The sequence below is a fragment of the Halyomorpha halys genome, unplaced genomic scaffold, assembly GCF_000696795.3.
Source record: "Halyomorpha halys isolate HHAL.00 unplaced genomic scaffold, Hhal_1.1 Scaffold1224.1, whole genome shotgun sequence".
Classification (NCBI taxonomy): Eukaryota; Metazoa; Arthropoda; class Insecta; order Hemiptera; family Pentatomidae; genus Halyomorpha; species Halyomorpha halys.
In genome coordinates this window covers 244608-267668 of record NW_027110818.1, presented here as the reverse complement: position 1 = coordinate 267668, position 23061 = coordinate 244608, and the positions used below count along the sequence as shown (strand labels likewise).

Here is a 23061-nt window from a genome sequence, read left to right as displayed (position 1 = left end):
GAAAAGATTAGCTATTTATTTATACCCAATTTTTGCCCCACTTTACAAGACTAAATGTGAACAAGGTACGAACAATATAAATATGATAAAACAATTAGAATATAAATAGAAAGAGTGTTTTATATTAAAAAAAAAAGAACATAGTAAGCTAAAAGAATTATAAATATAAATGAATAGAATACTAAGAAATAAAAAGTAAAGCGTAATAGAATTCATAATGTAAAAATACAGTAATGAATAGTGAAAACTACTAAGTATTATTTTACTATTTACTATACTATCTATTAGTATTTTATTCATTTATATTTATAATTCTTTTAGCTTACTATGTTCTTTTTTTTTAATATATAAAACTGTTTTTTAATAAAACACTCTTTCTATTTATATTCTAATTGTTTCATAATATTTTTAATATTTCTATCTTGTCCCTATTTAGCTTAGCTAACATAGGTTACCAATAATATCAATCTTAACTATTTTCTACCTTTATTAACAGCTACCCAGACTATCTTCCTACAATCTATTACATGCGGTCAACAATTAATCTTCCAATGAGTATTATTTTAAATAAGAAAATAAAAACTGATTTCAAAATCGTGATGTATTTTACAAGGATTATCATTTATTAATCTATGTGAATACTTTGTCATAATGCAGTGTAAATATCACAGGGGCTGGTTTCAATACATGACCACATACAATTGCATCGCTATTTTAAAATTGCAAACAATATTTTTTTTGTTGGGAATCCTTTCATTTGAATTGACATATAATGACAGAAATTTCCAAAACTATTAAAAATAATGCTCCATGTCATACAACATCATATTTGAAACATTTATTAAAAAATAAAAACACATAGTATTAAAATGACTAATTTAGATTTATTAAAATAATAATAAATTAACATTTATACATAAATATATACATACTATAGATATAGAAATCATTATATAATTTAAATACATAGATCACTAGATAGATTATATACTATACAATATATCATGGGCATATAGTTATAGGTACACTCATTGAGTGAATACAAGACAAACCTACCTTTGCGTGTCACACTCTTTTTTATTAATCCTCGATCGCGAGGTGGGGGATCAGGGCAGTATTTCTGACGAGGGGGAGATACGAAAGAGAGCGAGTATTATTTTGTTACAGGTGAAACACGCAAAGGAGGTTTAGGCTTTTCTCAGGCTTCCGATTCGCCGCTACCAACAGCATCGCCCTCGACGATGGGAACAATCAGGTTATCCTTAGACATTAAGTTGTACTTGGTTATGAAGTGAGTAAACCTCCTGCACAAGAAGGTCTCGTTCTGGAAAAGTAATAAAGATAAATAATAGTAGCTATAATTTACACAAACATTAGTATCAACCTAATTATAAAAATAATTTTTATTTAGTCTGGAACCAGTCTCTTTAGAATAATATTAAAGGCATCAACAAGAGGCATTAGTGCCTTAGAGTATGATACAAAACTTTAAAAAATAAAAATAAACTTCTGTAACATCATAAAATATAACTGAAATGACACCGATTACGAGGACACCAAAATTGTAAGATAATATTGGCAGTATTGGCACCTTAAAGGAGAGAAATAAGTGCCAAAAATGAAATTTTACAGAAGCAAAAAGAACTTTCAGGGGATTCATTAAATAAAGGGCATCGTCTAAAAAAAATTTTAATTGTAAAATTTAAACAAAACCATATTTCAGTCAGTTCAGAGTAAAAAGCTTCTTCCAGCTTCGTATGTCAGGTGCTAGCAATGAATTAGTCTTAAATAACAAAGAGTCTAATGCACTTGTATGACATATACATACATTTTGGTCAAAGGTAAGACTTTTTTTTCCATACATAAAAAAATTTCGAAGAAATATTAGTTAGAAAAATAAAAGTATACACTAATGTACTAAAGGTCAAATACTTATTGATGAACCGATTTAAAAAAAAAAAACGCACTTCAAACATATCTAACTTTTCGTACAATGAAACACTGGTACAGTTCAGATAAACTGATGCAGGGCGTGTCTATAAACTGAAATGTTCTATAACAAAATTATTTGAATACAATCCGATGTTAAATATTTATAAAAATTAAATAACACAATAGTATGTTTATAAAAAAATTTCTAAATGCTCCCAATGGCTTAGATGACATAGGACAAGTTTTTTACCTCAAACGTTATACCACAACAAAATTATTTTAATACAACAACCAAAAGTTGTCTCATATATAAAAATTAATATTTGTTAGGTCCTACTTTATGCACTACCATACCTTTCATCTGATTGTACAAACAACTGTTAGAAAGCTGAATGTTTGTTTTTTTACCTATATTACCATTTAGATTGAATGCTTAGGGTGAACTATTGGTTTCAAATAAAGAAAAACTTTTTAAACGTTGAATTTATAAAAAAATTGAGTTTCTGATTTTTTCAAAAAATCATATTTAAGGTTTTCTCGAGGAATTAAAAACAAATATTAACTACAAAATCTTTTATCACACCTAGATTACCACCATTTATATTTGATGCATGAATATTATAAGTAGGAAATATTGGTTTCAAACTGTGAAAAACTTTTCAAGCCTTTAATTTTATATCTCCAGTTCTAATTTGTTTAATCCGATTTGTTCCCTTTGGTGCAGTTATTTATATTTTTTTTTACCATATATGTTATTTTTTGCTATAAACTAAATAGATTAATTTATATTAAACTTTCAATTGTATTCAATAAATCTATCTACATCCCTAAATCTAACAATTGCAAAGCATTGTTGGGTCTGTTATTATATACATAAAAATTAAATAAGACAATAGTATATTTGTACAAAAAATGTCTAAATGCTCTTAAGGGTTTAGGACATATTGACAAAATTATTTAAAACATTTAAAAGAGCTTTTGTTTAAAAATTTTCCATGTATATCAGTGTATATTCATGAACATATATTCTCAAATGGTTTCATGTATATATGGCTAATCATACTTGATAGTTTATCATGTTATCAAACCTCTATAAGGCAGGTTATCAACCTATTTTAAATGGACTGAACAATATCAAATCTGCATACATCAATATTTACACAAATAAATAATGAAATCAGATAATAAATATGGAACTAAAAAACCACTTTGAAAATGGAAAAGAAACCATTCAATTCAGTATTCAGAACTCAGATTATATATGGCTCACAGTTAGTAGAATTCAATTTGTAAAACTAACGCTAAACTTGAAAACATACAAAGCTTACGTATTTGTGCAACTAAACAAAAAAATAACAACCATATTCCACTATTTCTCACTTCTTACAATACAATATTTATCCTTAAAATCAAAATGAAATATATTTTGAAAAAACAATACTTTATGAAAATCCATTACAAGAAATTAGAAATTATCATTTCAAAGCTATTCTTTTGAGTTATACACATAAAAAACAAAAACCCTATAAATTATTTTATACTGTCATCACTCAAAATTATGTAATTACATAAAAATTTGTTTAATAAAATCGTTATGAACATTAAAACAATTCACTTACCTCAAATTCATCGAAAATGTTTCTATGATGAAAGTAAGCATGAGAAAATATTCTATAAACACGTCTACAAACTGATCCAAGTTTTGTCACTGACGAATCCTTTATACTAACTCTAGAATAATAGTAAATAAAACATTAGAATTGATAAGAAATTAAAATAAAATCAGGCAATTTTGAATGTTTGACATTTCTAACCTGCTAGGAAAATATTTATTACTATTCAAGAGGCAAGCTGCTCCGTCTAATGTGTGTCTAGTATAATCAATCGCAGGGCATTCTTTTGGTGTTTTATGTGCGGCACAGAGAAAAATCCATTGTTCTGTGGCAGTCATTTGGGTACAATTTTCTGGTAAGCACTCACCTTGCAGTCTGACAGCTAGTCCATTCAGCTCCATGCAAAACTGTCTGTTGACATTTTCAATAAACTGAGTAAAAAGTTCATGATATCCTCACAGAAGTTCAGGATAAATGAGTAGATATTAAAGTTACCTCAAGTGCTCATATTTCCATACACCCTCGTCCTGACTTTCGGGAGGAGTTAAAATCAATTCGATGTTCGATGGTTCTTTCCTTATCTGTTGTTGGATATATTGCTGTACTGCTAGTGTGCTGTCCATCTCTTCGAAGGGTTCATCTGGCCAACCATTAAAATTCTAAAAATGGACTATGATTAATTATTCAAGACAAAAGTCAAGTCAACCTTTGTTTAAACATTAATATATTCGAAAATATCATTAAACACTCAAGTTAAACAAGCGGTGTTATATAAAAGCAGATTGGCGTAAAACGTACAGAAGACATTATAAAAACAAAAACCTAATTACCTAGAACGTAGTGAACTGTAAACATGTTCACAATGATTGTGACCAAATTCAACCCACTAACCTTGGCTTTAGTCCCTGGACGGTTTCTTCGTAATATAGTCGACCCATCGGCCATCTTCATTTTGAAATAATTTGGGTAAATGATAGAAGACAATTTTGAAAAGAGATTACAACAAACAAGAAAGGAACCACTCTCAAAAGTGTTTTCACTCCCAGGACCAATGTTGCCACAGCTTCATTACTGTAAAAGTTCACTATCTAAAATATTAAAACATTTTTATGCAACAAAATACCACACAATAAATACTTTTTAAATATTTTCATATCAAATAAAATAAAAATGTAACTATTCATGTAATCATAATGGAGAAAAGATTTTTAAAAACATTTGATGTCAGAAGAGGGGGTGCCGTCAAATATAGAGAATTTTCTTTTCGAAAGAGGTTTTATTTTAGTTGTGGCAAACACTAATACTGTTTGGCCTTTATCATAAAAGCAATTTGCCATTCGAAAATAATAAGTTTACTAACGAATTTGGAACAAAAACGGAAAAGTAAAAATTTGTAAATCGAATAGTTTACCACAGACTTAAAGAATTGGAATAAGTATGTAGTCATGTGAACCGTTACCATATCATGTGTGTTTAATTAACTGAAAATTTGGTTATAAGGTTTAAATTCTAAAATTTATCTCAAACAAAAAAAAATTAAAATTTTAGGAAAACGGTCACAAAGTACTAGAATTGGAAGTACTACTTCTAACAGAACCCAGTAAGTAATTATCTATGGAGTTATCTATAAAAGTTTTTCAATTTTCATATAAATGAAGCTGGGAATGGGGACAACCTTTCAATTAATAGACACATTTATGAATCTGCGGTAGCTGAGAGTGTAGAAGTAGAACACTGACACGCTTGGAATAGAAGTGGCGTTGCAAATCGGAAGAGTTAGTATTGGTACTGGTCTGTGGGGTGAGAACAAACGGCATACTCTGTTAAAATAGAAAGTGAAGCCAAAAATAGGGAAGTTGATAACGCTATCGGAAACTGATAAGAATGTCCACCAATAAACTTAAACAGAAGGATGCCAGTTATTGGTACTCTACTGTGCTTCCAGAGTTCATGAGGTCCACCTTTTTTGGTTTCACTTTTCCTGACAGCTTACCCTCTCCATTACACTCCTTCCTCAAAGCATTTTGATCTGTTTTCTAATCCTAGACGATTTTCCTAGAAAGGTAATCACTCGGTTATAGATAAAGTGAAAGTGTTAGGATTCTTTCTCCTCTTTAATATTAACTAGCACCGCTGGTGATCGAAAACAGTTCATTGTGACCGGAAGCTCTGTGATCCTCTTTCAAACACTTTCAGCTATCACGGCTCAGAAATCACCTGGCACTTTTAATGCGGCTTAGACCAATGTGATCTAACCGCTTGTTCATCCCCAAAAACTCGACCATTTCTCGAGAAGATAAGGGATTCATAGAAGACCAGCATGTTTAGTATAGTTACATGGTGAAGCACACTAAACGCAAACTCTAATCTTATTTATTAGTTTATCCCAATAAATGTCCGATTTTATCTTCCATCACTGTGGCAAGAATTTCATAAACCCGAAAATTCCCGTTACTCCTGATTATTAGAATTTCTGGCCGGAATAGACAAATGGATCTACTGGTCCTTTCTGCCAACCCCTGGTGGCTACTTTGAACTTACCACCGCGTACTAATCAATGTGGAAGCCCCAAGGTTCAGTTCTCGAGCCCACCGAGTAATCAATATTATTTGCTCCAGGTGAGAATTGAGCGTACCCCATTCCGAACCGAGCGATATGGAAGCCACTTCCAAAAACGTTTACGTACCTCAGCTTGTACTTTGTAACATAACTATAATCGTAACCACCGTAGACACAGATTACATGTACTTCGTACTCAATATATTTTTGTTCTTGGACTACAGTAATAAACTAGTTCAGGTTTCATATACAAGCTCGAACAATACCTAGTTCAGGATAGTTAAAACGGTCCTTGCTCAAATCCAAGGACTGTTTAACTGTCCGAAACGGTTCTGAACCAGACGTTTGAGCAGGTTGGAACAAATGTACAGTTTTATTATTGGTACCAAAATTGACGGAACACGAATTCTGTAAAATTGGTTATTGGAACGGACCTACTACATCGCCAGTCATGATTATTTAAGAGTTACATCAACGGAAATCCTTCAGAAATTATTTTCCAGCATTCTAGGAACCTGTAAACATGGAATGAAATAAGAGACACCTGAGTGTATTTAAAAAAAAAATGGTCAAATATAGTATTTTTTATTTTTTGACACTTCACTAATTTTAATTTATGTATGATAAATTATAGATTTATTCTTTTAATTTATGTTTTATTCTAAATTTGTAAATCTTGATATCAATATTCTGAATATGCGAACTCAAAAACTTGAAGTTTTGGAGTTTTCCACATTTGCCCTTTTGAATTTCTGAATTCATTGTCATTGGCTCACTCTCACTCATATTTACAACATTGAAATAATACAACCACTCCAATATCTAAAAGCAAATTATTAGCTCATAGTATCTTATCGAAAAATTTTACCATTAGATAGGTTTCGTGAGTCGCTAGATATCTTATTCTACATTATTAAATGGTATCTAAGTTAGAAATGAACTAGTTTTTTTTTTTAGGTTGAACCAGATACAAAGAGAACACTTAGAGATATGAATTATCCTGTGGATCTTAAAACACAACAACCGGCAATAAGTAAGATATTTTTAATCATCTATACTTAGCAATTAAAATGACTATAAATCAATATTTTTAATAATTTATACCAAGCAATTTAAAATTACTATAAATCGATAACTTTATATTACAAGATTCGTTTCTACGTGAGCTTTGGCCATCGTCAAACTGGTTGGTGCATGCGTACTAAGGATTTTTCATTTCATAACTTGTATCCCGCATGCACTTGCCAATTCAATGATGGTCAAATCCGTATAGATTGCGCATGTGCGAATTTGCTATTGTTTGGTAAAGTGTAGGGGCACCTTATAGATGAAGTCGTAAGCAAACTTGTTTTCTGATGGCCTGTAGAGATTACCAAACTTTTTTAAGTCAGGCTGGGAAGGTCGGGTACCATTCCGTGGATTCGCCACGAAACAGATGTCTACCTGTGTTCTTCGGATTCGAACCAGCTCCTCTTCAGACTTGAGAAAGTCAAGTTGATACCTTAACACGCTCGATCCACGCGGCCTTTGAGTATTTCTATCTATTGTCAGTTTATATTACTCAGTATATGTTTAACTATTTCAGGTAATATCCTTATAAATCATTTTGTCTTTTTGTTATTAATTTATTTTTTGTTGTTTGAATGTTTGCTACTTTTTAATAAGTAATATTTTTCCTTTTCATCAGTAACCGATTATTTGTTCCTTAAAAAATTGCAGTTAAGAAAAGCAAAGGACACGGGAAGAAAGGTAAGGAGCATGGTACTAAAAACGAAGGGACTAAACGTAAAAGTTCATCAAAGAAGTCCCAACCGTGGATACCACGCATTCGACATAACTATGTTCCCATGCGAAATAACTACACTGCACACACGTAAATATCTTATACTGATTTAATATATCTTACGTTTCTTAAGTATTTAATTTTTATCCAGATAATGACTAGTTGGGAGTGAGGACAGAAGAATGGTTGTAATCACCGTCGCCCTCTTCCTATCATTCTCTCAACATGCGAGGGCTGTCCAGAAAGTAACAAACGTTTTGGCCTATCGTGGGGTTGGGTGGGGGTGGAGCCGCCATCTTGGTGTCCGAACGTTCCTACATTTAGTAAACATCCAGCTGTTGTAGCGTGAGGACGGTGCGTTCCTCACTTTGCTCTCTGTGAGTCGTCAAAATGTGCCCTGCAATATAAAATCTAGGCCCGCAGTGGTAGACCTAGCCTTGTGACCGATGACCTGGCAATGCAAATCAATGACAAAATTCGTGAAAACCGTAGTTTTACGATTACAGAACTGTCGGAACATTTCCCCCAAATTTCGCGGAGTTTGGTGCATCAAATTGTGGTGGAGAAATTTCGTTACCACAAATTTTGTGCTCGGCGAGTTCCGAAAATCCTAACGGAAGATCATAAGAAACAGACTGGCTGCAGCACTGACATTTTCTCCAAGAATACAGCACAAATGGTAATACAGTTCTGGATCGTATCGTAATCGGGGACGAGACGTGGTTGAAGTACGTCAACTGTGAAATAAAACTGTAGTCGACACACATTCTCCCAAGAAACCACAAATGTGATCACAAACACTGTCAGCAAGAAAGGTCATGGATACTGTGTTTTGGGATTCCAAGGGAGTGCTTCTTGTTGATTTTCTGGAACGTGGAGCAGCATTCAACTCAGAAACGTATTGTGAAACTAAGAAAGTTACGGCGCGCCATACAAAATAAGCGCTGGGGAAAACTTAGCACCAAGGTTTTGTTTTTTCACGATAACGCACGTCCACTTACGGCTAATTGTACCCGGGCACTCTTGGATGGGAGATGTTTGACCATCCTCCATACAGCCCGGATTTGGGGCCAAGCGATTACTACCTCTTCCCAGCGATGAAAAAATGCCTCGGTAAACAACGCTTTGATACTGACACCGAACTGCATGACAGTGTAAACCAGTGGTTGAAATCGCAGGCGGCAGACTTCTATAGAGGGGGTATTGAAAAACTTATGCCATGGTATGATAAATTATCAATTTGAATGGCGATGATGTAGAAAAATAGCTTAAGAGTGTACCTTTCAAATGTATATAATAAACTTTGAGTTTTTCAATTTGTGAATTGTTTATTTCAAAACATCAGTTACTTTCTGGAAAGCACTCGTAATATTATAATAGGCCATGATATGGTCGATCACTCTTTTAGATCTGTGATGTGACATTTAATAAAATGCAACTCTTCAGTACCTTAAATTTTGTATCTTAAATGTTTGCTGTAATTTAGTTGGCGCCCAAACAGGGAACAGTTGAACAAAAATTATCTCAACATTATTTTAAGATTTTATGTTGTACAGTTGGATATGCATAACTCAAACGTATGCGAATTCAAATTTAATTGTTAAATAAAATTTGTAAAGCCTATATAAAATTTAATATTAGTGATGTTTCATAAATGTAATTTTTGCAGATACTCATCTCAAATCAAAGCTGTTCCCTTTGTGTGTGGACAGTCGATCAGCAAAACCCATAATATAGGTTTGAAGATACAAGAAACATTAAATGCTATTAAACAAGAAAAAGTGAAAAATAATCCAACTTATAAAGCTCAGTGAGTCATAGAATTTGAGACATATTAGAGTTTTTCAAAAATTCGGATGAGGATTTATTATTTTTTTTTTCAGGATCCCTCGAGTTTATACTCACAATTATGTACAGGTACAGACCCATAGTCCTGATGTAAAACCTGTGACCCTCAGGCCAACACCAACTGTTAAGAGGAAACCTGTTGATATGGGTCTTCTTAAAGTTGTATTTCTGGACTTGTATGAAGAATTGACGAAGATGATGGAGTGAGTAATATTTCTTAATATTAATTATAACGATGTTGAATGAGCGACATGGTTGGCTAGAAATTAATTTTGATGGAGGGGTGTGGGTTTTTAAGCCCCTGGATAGAAAATGGGGTTTCTATTATGTTTAAGTCATATGAAAATTTACCGCACAACAGAGTGTTGGGAAACTGCCGTTTTTGTGCAAAACCTCTAAATTGTTTTTTTTTTTAATGACAATCTACTACGAAGGTGACGTTTGCCTATTTATCTAGAGGTGAACAACCTATTCTAACCATGGTGGGGGGAGGGAGGAGTCAAGTCTTTCATTTTGTTGGACCACCATTTAATGAAAGAAGTCATCGCCTTAGGCCGGATTCGAACCGGTGCCGCCCACAGATCTTAGAACAATAGACCTAAACTTAACCATCTGAGATATGGACGGCCCTCTAAATTGTTCAAATCTTCTGTAATTCTCATGAATTCATATGTTTTTCGGGGTGCTGAATTCAATGGAATGCGTTTTTTTAAAATTTGATTATATTTTCAAGTGTAAAAATATAAATCTTAATTTTTCCATCAAAATTAAAATAATTTTTTCCTATAAATAAAATGTTATTATGATTTATAGTAGTTAGTTTGATCACTGTTCTCACCTTATTTTGGTTACACCTTCCAAGAAGGTCCCTGACTTCTAACATCTCAATATGTCGATGAAACTTTCACAAAAGTACCAATATTTACACTTTTAATTTTAGAAAAATTAAAAAAAATATTACTTTTAGAAAAAAATTCAAGAAACAAACCTACTTTTGAAAACTACAATTTGTATACTAACTTTTGTTGGTATTGACTCGGTCAAAATATTTTTTGTTAAATAGTTCAAAACAAAATAACAACAACCAATAAAAACACACTTTTTCCCAATGTCGAAATAACTTCTCTAAGATTAGCTCTACGATGTGATTAGACAAAGTTCATTTTGCTGGGTTTTTTCACATTTTCCCCCACTGAGTGGCATCATTCGGTGTCCTGAGTCTTGTAAAAAAAAACTTCAAAGTCAAAAGATGTGGGTTTAAAAAGTTTCATGAGAAAGACCCATCTAAATTATTTCTTTTTTTTATTTTTTTATTTATTTGTTGATATTTACAACTGTATAAAAAAATACAACCAGTAAATTTGATCATAATGACATAATGATATGATACAGGATGTAGAGAAACTACCCAGTAGTAGAACTCTAAAAACAGTTTACAATATAAGGTCACGAGGCCATCTTCTTTTCAGGCGCCTTGGAGGATTGCCAGGAATGGAAGAGGAAGCAAGGTTAGAAACGAGTGGGTTTGGGTGGTTAGGGAGTAAATTATTTCTTAAATTGGCATTTTATTGAATTATTATTAATCATTAATTATCAGTTATCATCCTCAATAATTTGAAAACCCGAAAACTTGGAAGATTTGAGAACCTGCTTCAAAATGCCAAAATTGTGGTAAAACATTAGTCAAAGATGTTATCCTTAAAATTGCTTTCTGAAGCTTTTTATAGAGGTCAGTTTTTGAAAGATGTTTAGGAAAAGGGAAAATTTTAGGGAATTATATTCCCCTCAGAGAGAAACTTGCACTTTTTACTAACTATTTCACTTTCCTTCATTCTGAAAGCTCTGCAAAGTGGGCCAAAATGTTGGCTCACAATAAATAGTTTAATTCCTATTTGAGTTATTTTGATCGCTCCTGGACCATCCTCCTTATATAGATAAAACAATTATATTATATATACAAACTTAATATAATGTTTTATTAAGAAAAGAAATAGGCTAATTAATAATATTATGAGCTGTAAAGTAATTTAATATACTTTGAGTTCTTCTGGCATGTAGCTGATGATGGATTGAAGATAGTTGAAATGTGATGTTGAAATAAAATGTGGTGAAACAAATACAGTTTAACCTTTATTATTATTTTTTAAAACTGTTTCTTCACCTTGGTCCAAACTGACGATTGATCTTATATATTGTCAATGTATCATTTGATCATTTTGTCTTAGAGTGATTTAAATATTTCGTACTTAAAATGGTGATGTCTTTCTGATTATTTATTTTTAATTAACTAATAAAAATTATTATCTATTCAGAGAACTCCGAGGTTTAAGGAACAGCAAAAGAGGAAATGATACTGTGTCAATGATGGAGGTTCTTGAACACAGGATAAGGAAAAAAGAAATGCAGATATCCGTGACAATGGCTCTTTACAAAGAGGTATGTTCGCAATTATAAGTTAAATAATTAGGTGTAATAGTTTTATAATAGTTGATAATATGTAATAGTTGTTAATTTATATATTAGTTGACCATAGATTGATATGAGGAGATGGTCAGGGGTGCGGTCAGCAAAAATACACAAATAAACAAAACTGTTTTATTTGTGCCAACATTTTTTACCTGAATTTCAGGCTTTCATAAGGGCTGAAAAACAAAATGAAAAACTTAAAATAATAATAAAAAAAATTGGAAATATTCATAACAATAAATTAAGTAGATAGTAGTTCTATTAGTAACAACTACTATCTACTAATTTTTTTGTTATGTATATTTCCAAGTGTGTTTATTGTCATTTTATTTTTATTTTTATATTTCTCTGAATTAAGGTGGTTATCTCATTATGTTTTTCAGCTCTTATAAAGGGCCTGAAATTCAGGTTGAAAGATCAGCATAAATAAATAAGTTTTGTTTATTTGTGTATTTTTGCTGTCCCTACTCTGACCATCTTCTCCTCACATAAGTTATATAGATTGTTATTGAATTAATCTTAAAAAATGTCAAGTTCATATATTTTCTTCTTGAGTTTTTCATGTCACCAAAAAACTGACAAATCATATGAGCTCTATACATTAAATATAAGATATTGTTAGATTTTATGAAATTTAGTTTTAATTTTTTTTTTCTGTAAGTATAGATTTTACTTATTTGAGCAACTTTTATATTAATTAGCCCTTCTTTTGAAAAAAAGAGTTTTTTCATCTGAATAAAAGTTTATAATATTTGTGTTGGCAGGTGATGTGTCTGCGGAAGGCCTTAGGGTTAAAACAAGACAAGAGCATCAAAACAAAACATCTACCGTTTTCTGATGATATTTCCAGAAGAGCGATGCTTCAGAAGTCTTATAAGGAGTTCCAGGGTGGTGACCACTGAAATAATAATTTATTTATTTCGTTTGTAATTAAATTAAAACTTTATGTTTCTTGCGTGAATTTATTTTGTTTTATTAGACTGAATCTTTTGCAAAATGGTGGTTGAATTTTCACTTGTGGACTATAATGTTGTGAGGTCTCATCTGAAAGTCTATTTATCTCCAATAAATGACATGGGCTTATAATATTTAGTTTTCTTACATGTAGTTAAAACTAAAAGAACTTTTGATTTTAAAAGTTCTAAGAATTTTTTTGTTGTTTAATGAATAAAATTAATGACAAATATAAAGAAATAAGGACAATTTTGGGATAATAACCATTGATCCCAATTTTTGCTATGGAAAATTCATTACTCAAAGGAATCATGGCCAGGTGAACGACATAAAACTTTGGGGACAGCCTTTCTTCAGGTTTTCACAGCTGATTGAATCAGATTATTTTTTGGTAGATCTTGATGAATGACTGCAAAACTAAAGTATAGAATAATTTACATCAGTAGAAATTATTTGTAATGCTGTTCAGAAACTTAGCAATTGGCTTCAGGTGACAACTAGATGAATGAGAAATTGGTACTTGATTTTTGTTGGAAGAAGATAGTTGACCGTATGAAGTAGATTGTAGGAAGCTAGTCCAGTGGTCAATAAAAGTATCAAAAGAGTAGAAGAAAACTATTTATTGTTAACCAATATTTCGCCCCACTTTGCAAGGCTCAGATTGAAACAAAGATGACAACTGAGAACTTTTTTCAATCTTACAGCCCTGACGAAGCCCTGCAAAGTGGGGCGAAACATTGGTTAACAATAAATAGTTTTCTTCTACTCTTTTGATACTTTTACTGACCCCCAGGCAATGGAGGCAACTCACAGACCAGGTGTAGGACTGATGACACTACCCTGTACACCTTCATGTAATGCGCTGTGGTCCCAGAACCACAGCCTATGATCAAAGATCATCATGGAATATATCAACCGACTGAAAATTAAATTTATATACAGTGTAACCTTGGTAATCTGAACTAATTGCTGTAGGGAGGTGTTGGGATTACAGAAAATACTAGGAAAAATGGTATAAAAAAATAAAAAATTAGAATGTGCATCTATTTTTATTTATTTAATTTTTTTTTTACAAATTTTATTGGAAATTTGATAGTTTAAAATTTTAATAAATTAATCTTTTTTTAAAGAATTGGTTATTTTTTTTACTGAGACTCCAGTAAAAACTTCTTCACTGCTTCTTATCTCAAACATTGTAAGAGAAGGATTTGCTGCCACATATATCATTTTCTGTTGCCCTCTCAAGACACTGCTTTTCATGCTTTATTCCTCAATTTGTCTTCCATCTTCTTTTACATCATTGGTAAAGACTTCTGTAACACTTTCTATGATTTTCTTATCAGTTTAAAATGTGAACGCATTCTCCTCACGAACTTCAACCCATTTATCAACACCTGTATCATTCAAAATTAATGATTTTTCTCTAAAAAAAGTAATTTTTTTTTTTATGCCAGTTTGGATAACTGGAGTGTTTGGAGTACTGAAGTTTGGATTACCGAGATTATATTGTATATGTATAATATTATTTTTATTAATTAAAAATTGTATTCAATAACTACTTTTCTTTTAAAGGTATTAACAGAATTTTCTTCTTCTAAATTTTCATGGATTTTCACATTACAAGGGGTTAGATTGATATATGGTTCAGGCTAGATTGTATGTGTGAACATTAAGCTCTTTATGGATGATTTTATTTGTGACAAAGTAAGGAGCATTGAGGAATTTAGATTGAATATGAGAGGCATTCAAAGGTTTAGTGGAGCCCCAAAGCTTAACTCCGTATGTCCAGATGGGCCTTATTGCAGTCATTTAGATCAGTTTTTTGTAAAGGATTGGAAGTTTAGACTGTTTGTTTAGTAAGTGCTGTAGTAGTCAAAATTGACATGCAGTTTCATGTATTTTCAGTCTTGTGTGAGGATTCCAAGTTAATCGTTTGTCCAGATGTAGTCTAAAGTAGCAGATCTGTTCAGTGGGGGTGAAAGCAACATTATTGAAGAATATTGTAGGGCAGTCAATAGGTTTACGACGAAGCATAAATGTGATTTCATGGGATTTGGTGGGATTTATTCCAATTTTGAGGAGATTGAAGAGTTAAGGAAGGGTTATTATTAACTACGAGCAAACATATGTCATTGGCATACATGGTGGGGATAGTGTCAGGATGTTAGCTGTTTAGACTGTGTAGAGGATGGGAACGAGGATACTATCTTGAGGAACACTAGCAGGAAAATGTAAATAGTTTAAAACTGAATCACAACACCAAGTAAAATTTTTATTTTCTTATAACATTGATGATATAAACATTAATCACTGCTATAAATAATACATAAGAGTAAATATTTATCTGATTTTTAAGTAATATCGTTGTTTTCATATATAGTATAATTACATTAATTTTTTCTAGATAAATTTTATTTACTATAAATGCCTTAGGTACCTACAATAAGCCATTTTAATTATGAAAAATAATAATAGAGATGATGACTTCAATGGCTGATAAAAAAGGTTATTTTGAGCAAATCAAATTTTTATAATAATAACTCTATATATGATAATATACTTCTAATCTTTATAAATAATAATGATAATAATCCCTATAAGTAACTTTAAATTACAAATCAGCTCTCTTGTAGAATATCTGATTTTATGATCTTTCAACTTTTTAATTTTGATTATAAATTTTTTTTTAGTTAAATAATGAAATGACATATATTTAATAAATTAAAAAGTTCTTTAAAAAAGATAAGATAAAATTGTATGCATATTTAGGAAGAAAATATATGTATATTCTGGATTAGTACATCTAAGATGAGTTTGCTTGTCAGTTAAGGAGGAGGAAGGGTGAATAGTGCCGAACGTTTGTTAGTAAAACGAGAACAAAGTTTGTTAATAAAATGAGGGGTTCATTATGGTAAGGAGGGGAAAAGGAGCAAGAGAGGAAGCTGTGCGAGCTTTCTTTTTCTACAGGCAAACTCAATTTAGACATGTTATACTAATACCACTTAAGAATAATACTCAAATCAAAAGTTAATAGATTAAAGTGAAGTAAACTATATGATAATTAAAATAATATACAATATTAGTCAATTAAAATTATTGAAACTAATTATAATAAAATAAAATGATATGGTATGGTTCCCTGTAAATAAATTACTCAATATTTTTGATTATAAATAGGAATTCAAATAAGGTGAAATTAGCAGTACCTCAAAATGTGTGTATCTAGTTAAAATAGACTTTTTAAATTAGATTTAAAAGATTGATACTTGGTCCCATTGTTATGCAGTGTTTGTTGCTTATCGTTCTATTTTCTGCATAACACTTAACATAATATATTTACACATCTTAATGAATTAAGTATCATAAGTTGATCTAAACACAACCAATTATTTTTATTACAATAAATGCAATCGTAAACATTTAATTTAATATGAACCATAAAGATTATATTTGATATAAGTTTATTATGCCAAAATATTATAAGTTAATACTACAAGCATCAAAATTTAGCACAGTCCATCATGAAGTCCTGTTTAGCCTTGTTATCAATCAGTTCTCAATCAGACTTGATCTTAATTTTCTATTAGGAAGGTAATGTGAGGTAAATTTTGTCAAGCTCGACTTTAAATGTTGTAATATCTTTATTTTTTAAGCTACATTTTTTTAAAAATGTTCCTGATACACTTTACTTTTAAATATGAAATTCAAGCTCATGTTCCAACCACATTATTTTTATAACATTGATAATTCTATTTATTAGTACCTAGTACACACTTGCCCCTGTTTTAAGAGGCAAGTGCTTACAACGTATTTGAAAGGCTCGTTATTAAAAAGCTGTTGTGGGGCAAGTTTAAAATATTTCTGTAGGTTCATTTTACTGATTTAATTATGAAAAATTGTTTGAGATCCATATTTTACAATATTCAGTGACATTATGAAAGTGTGATGTGAAATATATTTGAATAAATGTGTTTAAAATAATATATATAACTTTTATATCAGTCCACTAATTGACAATTCCCCAGACAAAATAAGGTAGTTTGGGATAAGTAAACATCAAACCCCTTACCCTTACTGTAACGTCTTGCCAGGGAGACTGCGGACTAATACTTAAAAACTAGAAAATTGTCAAAGCAAAATATAAATCACAAAGTATTTTGAAGAACACCTTCTGAAGGTTCCAATTACAATAAAAATTACAAAACAGTCCTTGGGAGTGGATAAATACTGATGATAAAGCTGAACTTAAAAGACTACTTAATCAATAAATTGTTAGTGATATATTTATATTATTATATTTCACTTTAGTGTAAACTCTAGGCTTATTTGTGGAACATCAGTGTTTCGAATTACGAGTCCAGGATTTGGCTTTAATGTGAAAATTACAAACTTACCTCAAAAACATACTTACCCCACATTACCTTATCCATTTAATGAAAATTTCTTTTCAGTATAAAAATAGTCATTGCACAAATTCTGAATTTCCTTTAAATATATTAGCATGTATTTTATTAATAAAATCTAACAAATAAACTGTCCGAAATTCAAAATACTGGGACAGTTATTCATTAAATGCAATAACCCTCAAAGTAATTGAATCAGTGCTAGATTAAAAATAGAATTATTGTTAAATTAAAATCTTAAAGAAGTGAATAGACTTTGATGAACAGTTAAGGGACTGCTCGATCTGGAATAAGTTGGATTTGGAACCAGTAGACAGACCCAAGACAATGAATTTGTCTTTAGAAATGTATTGGAGTGACTTGGAACCAGAGCAAGAACTTTTTTCTACCCTGAAGGCTGCTTTGATCCTGTGCTACATCAGGAAATATGAAAAGCTTTGGAGAGAAACATCCCAGGAGATTTCATCACTTTAATAAAGGAAATATAGGTGAAAAAGGGATCAATTAGAGGGAGACTAAGAGAAGACAGCATATAAAGGGACTAGTACAGATCAATGGAACAGAGGCTACTATATTCCAGACAGATAAAGTCGTCTGATCTTCCTGGCCTCTAAATATAGTGCTTCAAAGACCATTCTTTGGTGAGGGGTCTCTCTATGATGATTACATTGGCTAAAATCTGGATCATCTTTATAAACACTGTTACTTCCTGATTTATTCCCGATCAATTAATAATTGCTTGTAGAGTGATATTAAATTAAACAGTAGAGGAGCTATTGGGTTCCTCTGTATATGGCCGCTTTTCACTTGGAATAGCTCTGATACTTCATAACTACTTAGCAGATTGTACTTGCCATTGTGCCTACTGTTATTACAATATTAAATCTTGCCATATTCTCTCTGATAATCATTGAGAATTCTGTAGTAAAATTTAACTAATTATACTCAAATAGCCCAAGATTTCAGATTTTTCTATTTTATATGTTTACTAAATAAATAAATAAAAATTAAAATTAAACAACCCATGAAGGGTGAGGGGTGCAGGTATTTTGTAAGGAAGTATTGTTACAAGACAAACAGTTGTGAAAGGAGGTGATTTGGTCAGAATCATGCTTGACCGCCTGATTTTTACACACTTTATGAGGCTGAACCCTAGAGGGCTCTTGAACACACAAGGCTGACTCAATGGCTACAGTAAAGTAGATAGCATTCCATTGCCTTACCAATGAGCTACCCAATCCCATGTTTACTCAGTAAAGCTCTCATTATATTAAAATAATAGAACAATAGCTTTATAAGATTTTTCAACCTTGTTACTATGGGTCTCTTAGCCCATTGTATACTTCAACTACTTATATACTTTTCTCTCCTTTGCCCTTTGGATACAGGAATCAGGCTCTATTATTGGATTGATCCCATCTTCTTTATTGCAATCATCGTCCAGTAGTTTTGTTGCCAAGTATCCGGAGTCCTTTTTGCTTCTTGGGTTTCCAAGAAAAAATTGGGTTGGGCCATCAGTCTTCATGTGATGAAATCTAAAAAGTATTGGTAGTTCCCTTTCTTTATCAGCTGAGGAAATTAAATTTCAGCTAGAACATAGAATCCTGTTTTGGTGAGCAATTACCTCTCAGGGTCTCACAAGCAGTGCAAATCGTGACCACGTGCTCTATATTATCTGATTTGGGACATAACGGGTTAAATGCTGGCAAAACCCTTCAAGAATTTTGAAAACCCAAGTGTATGACAGTATTTTCCCCCAGTATTTCCCCCTATATCTGCCATTTCTTGTATACTATTGACAATATAAGCCACAATTCTTTATTATGGTGTTTTATAAAATAACAACAGCTTGTTATTTTATAATAATAGTGTGACAAGATGTTGTGGTGGCTAAGAATGTTAAGGTGTCACCTCAGCAATACCTATTTGAATCCGGCATTGGCAGGTTGTAATTTATTTTTTAGTGAACCTATAGAATGTATTTCGTCCTTCCCACTCTGGCTAAAATTGGTCAAATACCTGAAGGTTAATCTGTCCTCCTGCTCTAGTTGGTGTACATAAGGACATTAAACCAAGTAAACAAACAATTCCTTTGGATAATTTTATTTTATAAATAGGATAAACTGTGTCGACTGTTCCTTATAATCCAATCCATTTTCTTTCCTCAGATGCATTGAGTCTTCTTCACCTCTCTAGGTGTCCAGGCTATCCAATGTGTATTTCCTTTCTTCAGTTGGCTTATCTGCTACCAAACAGTTTTTGCACTTATGAGGGGAGTGGGATTTTCCACTTTTAATCTTGTAATCCTTGGCTATACATCCATTGTCACCATGCCACCTACATGTCCACATGACATCTGACAGACTGGGAGGCATCAGGTAGTCCTCTCCAATGTGTTGACTCAGTTTGTTGCTCTTTTCCAGGTTTGAGAAAGTGAGCCTCATCCTCCATTATTTTTATTCTTCATCTGGGGTTTTCTGAATCCTTTCTCCAATTTGTTCCAAATGGCCTATGTATGAAATATGTTAGTATAACTAGAAACTGGTGAAAAACTTTCTCAGGGTAGTTACCCATTATTGGTTTCAGCTCCCATACTGTGTCATTCATATTTTTTTTACTTACAACTCTCTGGAATTCCATTCCTTTATCCATTTCTCATTTAAATAATATTTTCCTTTTTATATTTAACATTTTTAACCTTCTTTTATCTATGCAGTTTGCTGAGAATGACTAATTTCACACTCTTCTTCCATCTTTGTTCTTCTTCTTCCTTTACTTCCAAGTTATCACAAGGCACGGAGGTTTAATCTCAGACCATTTTCTTTACCTGTTGCAATGATTCACCATTTCCTTCTTTTTTTCTGTCAGAGAGCAACCTCTTACCCTCTTCCAAGTCTGGTAATGTAATCCATGTACATCTGCCTTGGCCTGGCTTACAGGTACTTTCCTTCTGGTCTGGCCTCAGTCAACCATTTAATCTTTCCATTATATTAGCCTGTCCAAACCATTTTAGTTAGCACTGCTCTACTGTTCTAAAAGTTGCTTTCTGGCCTCACTCACTCTTAAAAATGGCTAACTGACAATCAGAAAATAAATCATGGGGTTGAATATTGTGCTAACCAACCATATCCCCAGAATACTTTAAAGTCCAGATTACACAGTGATAGAGATAGCTGTCACAACCACTACCATTGTGAAACTGTTATATTTACTGAGGTACTATCAGAATTTTCTTTATAAATAATAGTATAAGTGTGTAAACAAATACTATCCTACTTTCTCACCATGATATTATATGCATAATAGAGTTCTGTCATGTGGAAACAGGGGAAAGAACAGGGGGAATAAGAGATCCACCCCTCTAGGCTCTTCAGGGTCTGTATCAGTTTGGGACTGATCGATCATTAATACTTCATTATAATTTTAATATGATAAATGATATGATTAAATTATAACAAATGTTTTTAATTATCTCTAGATTTAATATAATACTAATATTTTTTTGTTTTCAATTATTTTTATTTGAACATCTTGCTAGAACTGGAAGACTGTTATAATGGGCTGCTAGTCAATATTTTTTTAATGATTCATAATCGATATTGGAAACGTTCAAGGAGTAACAAGGAATTTAAAAATTTTTAATCTAGGGAAAATATTAAAGGTTGAGTACTTCAACAAATTATACTCTTTCCATTCTAAATATTAAATGGAAAATAATTGAATTATCCTCCCCGTAACAATTAAATAAATTTAATTTTATATTTTGTTGTTATCGATAGTTTCAATTCACTTCTTCATTTGTACATTAGTTTGTGAAAATTATTAGTTTGTTTGACATGAGAACTCATTAAGTTAATTTACTTAATAGGAAATTTTAAAACAATATAGATAACTGGTAATATTTTTTAGGAAATTAGAAAATACAGAAGTATATTTTTCTATTGAAAAATAATAGAATACTAACCCTTAAAGTATATGTAATTTTTAACTAAGCCTGCAAGCTAGTAAGGATTTGTGCTATGACTTTTTAAACCCTCGAGGTTTTAATGCCTCTGAATCATCCTGACCCTTCTTCTTTCAGTTGTTGCATCGTCATCCAACAGGGGGCAAGAAGCTTGTCGAAGTACAGGTTTCGCTTTCACGGGCAAGTCGTGGCTGCAACTACGGCTTACCAAAGGCTGTCGTTTTACTCCTTAAACATATTTCATTCTATTAGTGTCAATAGAAAATTATTCAAAACTAGATTATTCTATAAAATATTACCAAAATAATATAAGTAGAAGTTGGTTGGGAATGTGATTAGTGAAGACTTTTGGCCTAAATTGTAGGACTATATAGAAAGGTCTATGTAAGTAACAAGATAACAAATATTATGAATGGTAACCAAACAGAAAGAAAAAAATAAAGAATATAATAAAAAGGAAATAAGAAAGAAAAAGTAATTTACGAAGATAACAAATAGAATGAAAATGTAATATGCATTGAAGCAACCTTTTAAAAAAAAAAAAGTAATTTTTATTTGTTTTATTGATATATGGCAATCACTATATTCTTTTGTGGTATTTAGTAGCTAAAAATACCCCATTAATTTCTCTATTTAGTTTTCTTGGTCTTGAAGGGACTCATCCATGCTTGTTTCTATCATGAGTTACTTCCTCAGAGCAGGGAAGAGGGGACACTCCAATAGTCTAACGACTTGGCAGTCCATGCACGTTGGTGCTTCTAGACCATGTAACAAGTAGCCGTTTTAAAATTCACAGAGTCCAATACTGAGACGGCTGAGGATGACCCCTTCTCGCCTTTATTTTCGACTGGAGGTTTTCTACTGCGTGCAATATTTTTAACTTCCAATAGATTAGCACTGATATAAATTTACAATATGTAAATTGATTTATTTTTAATTATATGATTGTCATCAATAATATATACAGAAAATTATAGGTGACAGTTTCGTTTAATATGATTCGTTGATATGATCATCATCAATATTATATACAGAATATTATAGGTGACATTTTCGTTTGATATAAATTTGTATGTGTATGTGATCTCTTTTACGTATGCCAATAGCAGACCCTGGTTATGAACATAACTATAATACTATGAATTTGGTGAATGACACAATCTTCCTTGTTTAACTGTAATAGTTTTATAGCAACCTGAAGATGGGGGATAATCCCGAAACGTCATTGTTATTGTATATGAAATAAACTGTTACAGTTAAACAAGGAAGATTGTGTCATTCACCAAATTCATATTGATTCTAGAAACTCTTCCAGTAGAAGATCATTAATTTAACTATAATACAGCAGATCTTACCAGTTTACAGCAGATCTTACCAGTTTACAGCAGATCTTACCAGTTTACAGTATGTATTTGGCTAGGACACACTTCTGATTCATATATTCATCTTATTTTTCTTCAAAATGCCTGTTCACCCAAGCATATCTCCTAGTTCTCAGCTGGAGATATGCTTGGAGTTAGAAATGGAGACATTTATATA

At 31.7% G+C, this 23061-nt stretch overlaps 3 protein-coding genes across 7 annotated transcripts in view; 1 reads left to right on the top strand and 2 right to left on the bottom strand.

Moving 5' to 3' along the window:
- Nucleotides 1–582: 582 nt before the first annotated feature.
- Mob4 (MOB kinase activator 4) lies at nucleotides 583–4892 on the bottom strand. Its single transcript, XM_014433561.2, has 5 exons — nucleotides 4437–4892; nucleotides 4041–4204; nucleotides 3747–3956; nucleotides 3552–3663; nucleotides 583–1324 (listed from the first exon to the last, which is right to left on the bottom strand). The coding sequence occupies exons 1-5, from the start codon at nucleotides 4494–4496 to the stop codon at nucleotides 1199–1201; spliced, it is 672 nt and encodes a 223-aa protein (XP_014289047.1). The 5' UTR covers nucleotides 4497–4892; the 3' UTR covers nucleotides 583–1198.
- A 105-nt stretch (nucleotides 4893–4997) lies between these two features.
- LOC106688874 (uncharacterized) lies at nucleotides 4998–13162 on the top strand. Its single transcript, XM_014433560.2, has 7 exons — nucleotides 4998–5145; nucleotides 7062–7137; nucleotides 7824–7977; nucleotides 9557–9697; nucleotides 9771–9938; nucleotides 12048–12171; nucleotides 12966–13162. Exons 2-7 carry the CDS (start codon nucleotides 7095–7097, stop codon nucleotides 13101–13103), a joined length of 768 nt encoding a protein of 255 aa, XP_014289046.1. The 5' UTR covers nucleotides 4998–5145; nucleotides 7062–7094; the 3' UTR covers nucleotides 13104–13162.
- A 1061-nt stretch (nucleotides 13163–14223) lies between these two features.
- LOC106688873 (uncharacterized) overlaps nucleotides 14224–23061 on the bottom strand; it is a 42898-nt gene continuing 34060 nt past the window's right edge. For 2 of the 5 annotated variants that reach the window (XM_014433556.3, XM_014433557.3), the window contains exon 4: nucleotides 15440–21750. In XM_014433556.3, the coding sequence (XP_014289042.1) occupies nucleotides 21720–21750 (31 nt within the window). In that variant the 3' untranslated portion in view covers nucleotides 15440–21719. Of the gene's footprint in view, nucleotides 14550–15439; nucleotides 21751–23061 lie in introns of those variants that run through there. The other 3 variants (XM_014433554.3, XM_014433558.3, XR_001344373.3) reach the window with 2 other exon arrangements.

Excerpts from the sequence above, each read along its gene's own strand:
- Mob4 (XM_014433561.2), bottom strand. The coding sequence starts at position 4,496 with ATGAAGATGGCCGATGGGTCGACTATATTACGAAGAAACCGTCCAGGG. Across the intron at positions 3,664-3,746 it reads AATAAATATTTTCCTAGCAG|AGTTAGTATAAAGGATTCGT; the intron begins GTTAGAAATGTC and ends CTATTATTCTAG. Across the intron at positions 1,325-3,551 it reads ACATTTTCGATGAATTTGAG|AACGAGACCTTCTTGTGCAG; the intron begins GTAAGTGAATTG and ends TTACTTTTCCAG.
- LOC106688874 (XM_014433560.2), top strand. The coding sequence starts at position 7,095 with ATGAATTATCCTGTGGATCTTAAAACACAACAACCGGCAATAA. Across the intron at positions 7,138-7,823 it reads AACACAACAACCGGCAATAA|TTAAGAAAAGCAAAGGACAC; the intron begins GTAAGATATTTT and ends AAAAAATTGCAG. Across the intron at positions 9,698-9,770 it reads AATCCAACTTATAAAGCTCA|GATCCCTCGAGTTTATACTC; the intron begins GTGAGTCATAGA and ends TTTTTTTTTCAG.